Source organism: Hyalella azteca, unplaced genomic scaffold (genome assembly GCF_000764305.2).
Source record: "Hyalella azteca isolate HAZT.00-mixed unplaced genomic scaffold, Hazt_2.0.2 contig8077, whole genome shotgun sequence".
In the NCBI taxonomy this organism is placed as follows: domain Eukaryota; kingdom Metazoa; phylum Arthropoda; class Malacostraca; order Amphipoda; family Hyalellidae; genus Hyalella; species Hyalella azteca.
Genome location: NW_025938181.1, coordinates 21,877 through 33,348, shown reverse-complemented (window position 1 = coordinate 33,348; position 11,472 = coordinate 21,877). Strand labels below are relative to the sequence as shown.

The 11,472-nt window shown below is 39.3% G+C and overlaps 1 protein-coding gene across 1 annotated transcript; it reads right to left on the bottom strand.

The window, feature by feature from the left end:
* Positions 1-391: 391 nt before the first annotated feature.
* LOC108675714 (putative uncharacterized protein DDB_G0268364) lies at positions 392-4,709 on the bottom strand. The gene is made up of 3 exons (XM_047881497.1): positions 4,434-4,709; positions 3,804-4,080; positions 392-3,540 (listed from the first exon to the last, which is right to left on the bottom strand). The coding sequence occupies exons 1-3, from the start codon at positions 4,491-4,493 to the stop codon at positions 2,081-2,083; spliced, it is 1,797 nt and encodes a 598-aa protein (XP_047737453.1). The 5' UTR covers positions 4,494-4,709; the 3' UTR covers positions 392-2,080.
* Between the last annotated feature and the right edge of the window lie 6,763 nt (positions 4,710-11,472).

Below are 11,472 nucleotides of genomic sequence, written 5' to 3'. Positions count from 1 at the left end.
AAACGTTTGCCCTTACAACCTAACTTAAGATTCGGCACAAGGAATAAACGATTGAAAACATTTTAAATACAGAACGAAACTTAACTATCGTATATAGCTTCAAGGTCAAATGAATCCTGTTTCGCCAACACACGTCGCAATGTGACATTCCCAGTCAAGGTGCAGTCAAAATCTCGGGAACCGATGAGGTCACATCCCAGCAACCTAAGATATGCGCATCTGTTGCTTTACCTTACCGCAACCAACTGTTGCGGTGTACGACGTAGGTATTCCGGTCCAAATGGCGGAATAACTCTTCTTATGTCAAGTCGAAGTGGAAAGAAATAACACTTCATATCATAACAATCGGAAAATTTTCGTGCCATTAATTAAAGGGAAAGAAAACTTCGTGATCAATGCGACAATATATTCATCTTGTATTATGTCTGGAATGAGAGGACATAATTCAACAGGGAGATGGAACACGTAAAACTATTCAGCGTAATTTTAATTGCATCGGAATTGGAAGAGAAAACTAATTTAACGTCGCCATTAGTTTGAATTCAGTGGAAGAGCAACCATATTAGACGAAATCTCTCTTCAGTCTCTCTAGCGGTAACGCACGAGTCAAGATTTCCTTCATTTGAAAATATCACTAGCGATGAAGAGAACTTATAAACACTTCCTATACTAAATGGGAAGAACATCAAGATGTTACGAAACACGAGCGAAAAAACTTCATAACAATTAGAGAACGCAGAGAAATTATTTGGTAACAGGCAACAATGTTTTCCTCACGGAAAAGAGGCATGAATAAAATATCCTAATAAAGTTTTTCGCTCCATAAAAGAAATGCAATGAAAGTCAAACGTATCGACAGCACACGAATAAATATTAAGATGCAGCAAGAATGATAAAGAAAATCTAATAAATAATACATTACATGTGCCTGAAGTCGCGCATATACGAGACATGCCAATAATAAGTAAATTTTCGCATTATACAAAATGCCCAAGAAAAATCAAAGCCCAGGTAAAGAAATGCCAAATTGCGATCATAGGCACTGCAATATATAAAAATAAAACCCCAAAAAATTCGATTCCATAACTCTTTTCGTTTTTTCATGATATTGGCCACATTGAACTGTTGCACTGGGTAGTTACGTTATACGGAGAGAAAACTGCTAAATCAGCGGATATTAGATTCAGTTACACATGAACAAACTGCATCAACAGTTTACCTCGTAGCAAGTTTCCTTGCTAATGCATAGCTGCGAGAATTTAATTGCTTAACTTCTAACGTATTTTACAGACTTCCTGGCTAACACATGAGTATTTCTTCAATCAAATCCTTTTACTGCACCGCCTTCCTATTCTAATGGCGGCAACGATGGCTATATGAAACTTAAATTTGGCGGTTGTAATTTGCAACATAGAACAAGTGGCACACTGTTCAGCTCTCGTCACTTAATATAAGCCGTCCACGCGTCATTTATATTGCACGATAAAATCGCGACGGTGTGCTAGCGATAGTGGCACACCGATCGCAGCACGGCTCTCGTACGCCAGTACGCTAGCGGTGCGCCGCCTAAATTTGAGGAATTCCACAGGACACTTTATAACGTAACAAACTAAAGAAATTTTAGCATTAGCAGCAACTGGCACAAAATATGTTGAGCAATCAAATCCCTCAGTCAGATGAATAATAACCAAATAATTAAGTTTAGATTCTAAATACAAATTTACATCAATTATAACAGAATTGAATCCAACAAAGCAATAAATCGACTGCGTGAAATGTTTTTTTAATGAGGTATCTGAAATATAATCAAGTTTACGGAATATTATTCGAGACTGAAGAGAAATGACGAGTAGGGTTTCCCTAACGCAATACATTATTAAACTAATTAAAACGTTGTAAAGAATTTATTTATCCCTCCTTACCGCTGAGTTACCGAACAGTTATTGAATTTATCTATAATACATTTGGGCATCTTAAATCGATCGGTTTCTCAGTTTTCAGGCTATACAGGGCAAATGCGTATCGCGGACGCGTTACCCAGAACGCACAATCGCCGTGAGGATATTAGATTTAAGATTCACTAGAGGTTCGTGTAGGGGAATCCAGTGGGCCTAGACTGGGGAGGAGGGACAGGAGGAGGTTGCCCCGGGGGAAATGGCTGCATGCAGGCGGAGTAGAGCGGCTGTTGCGTCTGTAGGTTAAGCGGCAGCTGCACGTGGCTATACGACGAGTAAATGGCGCCTGGGCTGAGCGACGTGGCCACCATGGACGGGTGGCCACCGGACATTGGGGTGACGATAGGATGCGGAGCAGGAGGTATAGAGTTCGGTGGGTTGCTGGTGGGGGTTATGGGGGTGAGAGAAGCAGACACGGGAGGGGTTGTATCACGGGGATCAGAGGTGTTCACCACCACAAGGCTGGTGGTGGACGTACCCACAACAGTGTCTTGACGCGGCTGCTGTTGGGGCGGGTGATTTTGCAATAAAATTTGATTGTTGCTATTGTTACCATTTGCTTGGGGTACGTCCATTCTCTGTTGTTGTTGTTGCTGCTGCTGTTGTTGTTGCTGTTGTTGTTGCTGCTGCTGCTGCTGCTGTTGTTGATGTTGTTGTTGCTGTTGTTGCTGCTGCTGTCGTTCGGTGTTGTGTGCGCCGGACTGCGGAGGCTGTACCGTATCATCGTCATCATCGTCGCTCTGCATGCCATTACGATCGACTTTCTTGTCCATGCGGAAGAACTTGACGTTAGGAAACTGTTCCTTCATGAAATGGCGGAACGACGAATATCCCATTACTTTCACGTCGGGCTCGAAGTGCTCACAATATTCACGATATGCGTTATGGATTTTTTTACGGGTGATTTCGACAGGCAGGTACACAGGAGGAGCTTTGCCAGACTTGTTCGTCTTCTTGGAGTTGGAGGTGACGGGCGAGTAACGAGTGATGTAAGACTGGAGGAAAGCGGCCGCGTGCTGGTAGGTGTCCAGAGGGAAAGTATTAGGAGGCTTCTTACCATGATTACCGTGTACACGAGGCGTTACTCCGTTGACCATGACGTGCTTTCTGATGGCCTTCAGTTGATAATGGGTGCAATTTTCTAGGTAGAGAAAGGCGTCAAGGCAGATTTTTTTGCCTTGAAATACATACGATGCTCGTAACCGTTTCCTCTCTTTGTGTCGAGAAGTTTCCTCTGGGTTAGCTAAGCATGCCATTGTAACGCCCATGAGGTACATATCGTGTTCGTTCTTGGTGAGCTCAGCGATATTCAAGCGATGTCTGAACACAAACTCCGGGTTCATGTTTTTAAAGCAGTTGTCGCCGTCACACTCGCAGCCTTTGTCGAAGCGTTCCTTCACTTGGTGGCTATTTTCTTCCAGCTTTGTAGGGTCTATTCCTTCAGCCAAAAGATCTGCGAGCTTACGTTTCTTTTTCACTTCCTTCTTGATCTTTGGTTTTGTGTCCTGTTCGTCCTCGGTGATGTCGTGGGTATTAAGAGTGGACTCCATCTCTGACGACTGCAGGTCGACCACTAACGAATCTCCTGCCGGTCAGAATTTCATCTCAATTTGAAATAACTCGAGCACAAATTTATCTAGCAACGCTTATAAATACAATATTGTCAACATGAAGCCTTAGTTTGATCATACTATATAATTCATTTCAATGAGAAAAAGTAAACAAGCGGCATCCATACAAAAATATGCAATTTCGCTATATTAATAAATGAAAATACAAGTAAAAGCTCGAAATTTTTTATAAGAAATTCAAACGGCCCCTAATTCAGCCCCTAATCTTCGTACTTACCCATGTCCGTGCTGGACCACATGCTTGGGTCTATTGCGGCAGGCTGTAGGGTGACCAGCTGAGCAGACCCCAGACTCGTAAGCTCTGCAGACGATGTCTGTTGCTGTTGTTGTATCATCCTTTGTTGCTGCATCTGCTGGTGCTGGTGAGGACCCACAGTTTGTGTCTGCTGGTTCGCGAGGTGCTGTTGAGGCTGCTGGGAACGGTTCTGCTGCAGGAGGTTCTGACCTGACTGGCCGCAAGGTTCTGTTTGGGTCACGGATGTTGTCCCGGGGTTCTAATATACAAGGGGAAAGAATGTTACTATTTTATATGCTTAACGAAAAAAAAATCTTATTAGCTAAAGTTATAAGAAACAAAAACATATTCATGACAGAAGTAATGAACCAATCTTATATAGATGTCATCAGCTTGAGTTATATTTTCAAAGCAAACGTCAGCTAAAATTCCAGCGCAATTAAAATTTAAAATACCTCGCCAATCAATGCTAGAACAGAAGAAAATGAACGAGAATAAATTCCTGAGAATTCAACAGACACACGACACCACGACCACTGATATATGGTATATGACATATGATATATGGTTTATGGTAGGTATATTATATATGGTATATGGTACGTCGCTGACCTGCACATAGTGGTTGTGTTGTGGGAGGCTCTGCCACTGGTGGTTGACAGATGACGTCATCAGGACGGTCTGGGTGCCGGTTGACAGATTTTGAGGTTCATTTTGTTGCTGCTGTTGCTGTTGAGGCAAGGACTGTTTGTGCTGAAGTTGTCGCTGTTGTTGTTGTTGTTGTTGTTTGAGTTGTGCCTGCCTTTGTTGTTGTTGAGCGGATTGCCTTTGAGGTCGTTGCTGTTGTTTTTGTTGCACCGTTTGCTGTTGCTGCTGAATTTGTTTTTGTTGTTGTGGCTGTTGTTGTTGTTGCAGCGATTGTTCTTGCTGCTGCTGGGCTTGCTGTGAAGACTGTTGTTGTTGAGTCACTTGAATTTGTTGGAGCTGCGATATAGGTAAATATTGACGATACAAACTTTCATTTGAGAATATAACATATCAAAACACGATGTAATAAGGTCAGAGTCAATAAAACAAAGAAGTTACATACAGTAGTAACCAAATCACAATTCTAGTTTTGAAATCACCCTGTAAATCACAGACGAGGAACCTACTTCAGTATGATCATTTCAATTCCGTTATAGTTGTAAAAAGGCATCAGGAGCACATCATCACAAAAGCCATCAATTTATCTGTCTTACGTACTCCGTTTAGGAATTGCAAGTTTCGTACATAGGAACCGCATGTAATCGATCGAAATCACACTTGATCGACAGGAAAATACTGAAAAAAATTTAAGTTATTTTAACAATTGTCAATAAATTATTATATTATAATATAAACATAATAAAAACGTTCACCTGTTGGGCAGGCTGCAGGACGCTGTAGGTAGGCATTGTCGACGATGATGACGCAGCAGAATCAGAAGGCTCCATCACACTTCGTACGAATAACGCGACATTAAATAATGTCAATAAGTCCAAAGAACCGAGTAACAAAGATATAAATTGACATGTCGCTCAGGCACACGAGAAATTAAATGTTAACATAAACATAGATTTAAATATCTGAAAGAAAATATGAAAATTAAGATAATTTCGTGATGGCGGGAACACTTTCATCAAGGATAACAACATTATTACCATGATCGATGAGCTACGTTGAACGTGATAATACGTTATGAGCCTAGGTATCTGCTAGCTTTGGCATCAAACTAGATTGGTGAGTAACAAACGACTTACGATATCGATGGGATATGCTTTAAGAGATTAGATTTATAGTAAAATTACCAGTCTAACGCTTCGATCAATAATTCATCAAGTAAGGTTTACACAATAAGATCGTTGAAATAAAACTCGCATTACGCGTAGAACTTTCGAAACCTGTTGAAACTTAATAGAATGCGTCCTAGTGGTGAGAACGCTCAGTCATCTGCAGTTTAGGGATTAAAAAATTTGTAATTTTTGAGCTTCTCAGCAGTTGGAAAGAAAAGCCTGCCACTACGAGAAAAACAAGTGATGCAGGAATTTATGAGATGGCTTTAGAGCCATCACAACGAACGAATTAAGCCATCACAACGAACGAATTAAGCCATAACAAGGAACGAATTAAGCCATCACAACGAACGATTAAGCCATCACAACGAAAGAATTAAGCTATCACAACGAACAAATTAAGCCATCACAACGAACGAATTAAGCCATAACAAGGAACGAATTAAGCCATTACAAGGAACGAATTAAGCCATACCAACGAACGAATTAAGCCATACCAACGAACGAATTAAGCCACAACAACGTACGAGTTAAGCCATCACAACAAACGAATTAAGCCATAACAACGAACGAATTAAGCCATAACAACGAACGATTAAGCCATCACAACAAACGAATTAAGCCATACCAACGAACGAATTAAGCCATACCAACGAACGAATTAAGCCACAACAACGTACGAATTAAGCCATCACAACAAACGAATTAACCCATAACAACGAACGAATTGAGCCATCACAACGAACGATTAAGCCATCACAACGAAAGAATTAAGCTATCACAACGAACGAATAAAGCTTTCACAACGAACGAACTAAGCCATCACAACGAACGAATTAAGCCATAACAAGGAACGAATTAAGCCATACCAACGAACGAATTTAGCCATAACAACGAACGAATTAAGCCACCACAACAAACGAATTATGCCACCACAACAAACGAATCTAAAAGCCACCATAACAAACGAATTAAGCTATCACAACGAACGAATTAAGCTATCACAGCGAAAGAATTATGCCATCACAACAAACGAACTAAGCCACCACATTGTGACCACAACAAATGAAGGTATTATTGCAGATTAACTACATCCAAAAAAAAGGGTGTTTTTTTTTTTAATTATATGTTTTTTGGGGTGTAGATTACGAATCTGAAATCCATTTTTGGCGGTCGGCATCGGAAAACCGATTTTTTAACCGCCAAAAATGGATTTCAGATTCGTAATCTACACCCCAAAAAACATATAATTAAAAAAAAAACACCCTTTTTTTTGGATGTAGTTAATCTGCAATAATACCCAAATGAACATTAAAGCCACCACAACGAACGAACTAAGCCATCAAAACGAACGAATCAAGCCATCACAAAAGAAATAATTAACATTAAACCATCAAAACTAATCGAAACCAATCGGTCGATTACAAATCCTTGTCACTCCAACAAAAAAAAAATTTATCCATCAAGAAAAATTTGTACCTTAAACATTAATTCCGCGACTTTCGTTATAAATTCGTGTATATCACAAGAGATTTGTGACATTGTGTCCATGAAAACGATGCATCTGTCACCTTAGTTAGTGATGAGAGAATAAAGTTTGTCTGCAGTTCACTTGGCGATAGTTCACATGGAAACAGGTAAAGAGAACAGTGCTGGGTAAGAGAGTGTCCGAGATAATGCAAGTGTTCAAATCTCATAAATCTCAAGTGTTCAACGCTCTTACCTCTAAAGTACTGCACACGTATTCTTCATTTCTAGTGTTGTAACTATAAGTATAAGTCAGATTATTCGACATAGGGCGGTATGTAGATAAGTAATTACAACTTACAAGTAACGCTAAAATTCCGATAAGTATCAACTATGCCCAGAAATTCTTGAAGATTTTCCAAGACGAATCATATAATGAAGGAAAAATTTTAAACTTTTTTTAGTATTTAAGTGTTTAAATGATAGAATTCGGGTCTACGCGCATCCGCTATATAGTTTTAATAAAAGTCATCACAAAGCATGAGTTAGGTATAATCAACAACGAAACATCATCGATTTAAAAAAAATCGAACTGATACGTCAAAACAAACATGCGGACCTCCTAAAAATAAATTATATTATAATAATCCTTCTGAACGAGTTCTGCCGCAGAGAGCTTGCAATAGTACTATTACTAATGCAAAAAAAGTGAGATGGGAGATGCTAAAAAAAATGGCTTGAGATGACAAGTTTTTTCACAAATTCACAGGCCACACGTTCACGTTGCGTTTTTCTCGCATTATTGACGTTTTCCAAAAAATATTTACACAAACATACACTGTAGTTTGTACGTAGAATAGTTGAAAAAAAAATCAAATAACCACGAAATTGCAGTAATCGAATTCAAAAAAACGTAATTAGCTCAGTACTCGTGTGAAGGAAAGCAGCACGGATGACAACAACTAATAGAAAACGTTGTAGGTAAGTTTATAATTTGAGCGTTAGGCACTGGCTGAAGCTTAGACGCCAACACTGAGGCGAGATTCGTGTGCCTCGTAATGGCAGTGGATTCTGCTCTCTAGCGCATCTCGACTTTTTAAACATTGAAACACAGCTTTGCTACTAATTTTAAGGCAATCGAAACATAAGACTAACCAGGAATTAATAATAGCACTTCATAAAGTCAATTCAGATAGTAAATACACCGTTCAAATAACACTAAATTTAGATTTAAAACCAGAGTAGGATTTTGCTCGCCCTTAGCGCTGAACAAAGAGGCGAAAATGGCGTTCCCTGAGAGTGAGGCTAGTCCATTCGCGCTTTGGGGGAAGAACCTTTGGTGTACCGGGAATATAAGCTTTCAATTGGTCATTTAATCAGGAAATTATGTTGGTAGAAATCATAGTAGAGAACAATTAAGCTTTTTTTACTACAGTTTTGACTCGATTAAGCAGAATTAGGATGAAAACACAAGTTTGTTTATAAAAATGTCTACCACAAAAATACAAAGAAAATTTTCGTATATTTCACAGAAAATTCGCCTCTATAATCGATGGATCTTAGCGGGCGTGTCCAAAGAAAATTGTGGGCTGCCGTTTTCTCAATGAATCGCGTTCATTATGTTTGACAAGTAAATAAGGTACTGGATTTGAGGCCGCAATCATGGTTTAAACACGTCAAGAATTTCTAAGCTTGAATTATATTGCAATCGCATGCGTAAATCGACTGGCAGTTGCGTGATTGTTCAATTTCGTGAATTTATATAGTGATTTCTATCAATCTGTCATTCAATACTTATGATGTCATTTATTAGTAAGCATTTCTTATATTATGCAAATCGTTAGTAAATATGTTTTAATGTAGAGTAGTTGACTGTCAATACATGATAATAATTATTCGAATGCTCGCACCTGAGTCGCACCTAAGCTCTACATAGAGGATGGAACTTGCTCAAGATAGAACAAACACTAACGTCTAACATGAAATTAAACTCGAACATTGTACAGGTCTGCATATCCAAAATATGAAACCCTCAATATAAAATCGAAGTACAACTTACGATCACCGTGTAAAGAGTACACGAAGACATATCAGTGCTCAAGGGGATTGGAAGATCTGCCATAGTTGTAAATTTCGCATAAAATTTTTGAACTGGAAGGTTCAGTTTGAATTTTGCATCACAATTGCTAGGCAATTATGGAATCTTGCGCGGTTATTTTGTAGCTATAATTAAATTTTACGTACTGCTTATCAATTGATTTGCGACATCGTAAGTATTTATGATCCGTTGATGCGAATTTTCTATTTTTTTCTCATTTGAAAAATTTATCGCACGCGCAGGCTCAGCATGCACCACTGGCCCAGTTTATAGAATCAAGCTCTCCTTGGAGCGACGTTATTAAGCAACTCCTGAAATGTATGGCGCCGTGCTGGCTTCATTAAACCAGCCGCGTGGTATTTTTCCTAAATTACAAGCAGTTTACTTCTTGTCGAAGATCAGCCGTTGTTGATATGGCCTAAACTTTCAATTGGGTAGCTGAGCCGATCTCAGCAGCCGGAAAAATTTATGTTACCCTATTAGTTTAGTCAGAAAATAGTTCAAAATTCCGTAAGTTAAGCATTTAACCATCCGAGTTACAAACTGCGTCTGCAAGTCTCTGAGTTGAAAATATTTTTGGATCATCTCTGCACTCGACAACCCCTACAAAGGATCATGTCTGTCCATCATGCACCACAGGATTCGATCTTAAATTTTACTGCCGAATGTGTAAGATGAAAAACTGTTTCAGTTTTCCCGATGGTGCCACATCACTATTGATCATTCCGTTAGTAAAGCACGTAGCTCGCTGCATGGCAGCTTCATGCTGCCAATGATTCCGTTAGTAAAGCGCATAGCTCGCTGCATGGCAGCTTCATGCTGCCGATCTTCCCGTTAGCAAAGCGCATAGTTCGCTGCATGGCAGCTTCATGCTGTCGATCTTTCCGTTAGTAAAGCGCATAGCTCGCTGCATGGCAGCTTCATGCTGCCGATCATTCCGTAAGCAAAGCGCATAGCTCGCTGCATAGCAGCTTCATGCTGCAGATCTTTCCGTTAGTAAAGCGCATAGCTCGCTGCATGGCAGCTTCATGCTGCCAATGATTCCGTTAGTAAAGCATGTAACCCAAGATGTGACCTGAACAATACCACGTAAATGTATAGCAGTATTTAAGGTGAGCATTCTCATCACGGCGCTTAATTTGCATTCCCGTCACAAAAATTCAAATCGTTTTCGTGTTCATGCCAAGCGCTCTGTAACAAGAAAGTAACATTGTTTTTAAATATGTAAATTCAGGGCTAGCAGGTCAACTCGTCGCTGCCCAGGATAGGTAATTTAGTATCAGTTTGAGGAACTCGTTATCACGAATCCCAACGTCCCGAGTGCTGTCTTTCCGAATCCCCTTCCCAGACCCATGCAATAAATAATTTTGGTGAGTTTGAATGTTACTTGCAAAAAAAAACCGATCCAATTTACATATAATGTGTAGGTAGCAATCAACTCCCAATTTGCATTCGATTGAAACTTACATTTTTTAGTTTTTAATAAAATTAAACCACAACAAAGTTAAAATCCCCTTTCAATTTTTCAATGCGTTTTGTAACGCCTCATTCAATGCGTTTTGTAACGCCTCACTATTCCGCCACTAAAAATGAAATTTCGGATGTGAGTAATGCCAGGCTTCAAAAAACACACATCCAAAGAAACTTTCACAAATGTTTATTAGATATATAATTATTTTATAATTCCAAGTAAGATTAGTTTATTCCTTTTCCGTATAGTTATCAGTTCACATATCCATCTTTTCGTTCGCCCCACATGCAATGATGACGTGTAGAGTTAGACATTTTGCGACTTTTATTTTGTAATACAATATTAATTTACCTTTACCTTGGCAACACCGGTAGGAAGTTAACGTCGCGCACACAATTTTCTCGTTGACCATTATCGTTCGGCTGATCCCCGCTGCAGGTTAGTTACAGCTCTAATATAGGTTCCTTTTTATTGTCTGAATAATTGTTATATTCTATTATTTCTTTATTGATCTTCAACGAAGATTATTCTTCAACAGATACGCACGGTGCCAAGGGTATTATTATTTACACTATTTTTCCAAAGCTTAATATTTATATCCAAAGCCCACCTTTGTTGTCAATTTATTCTGCATTAAAATCTCAGTTCCAGTCTTTTTCATTTTCAATCCAGTTGTTTTATTGTGTGGGTAATGACTGGCACTTACCCCACAGACGCTTTGATTACACTTGGCAAGTTTCCTTTCTTTTTTTTCGGTTTCTATTGTGGAGTCAACCTGTCGCCCAAAAATATTTAGAGTAA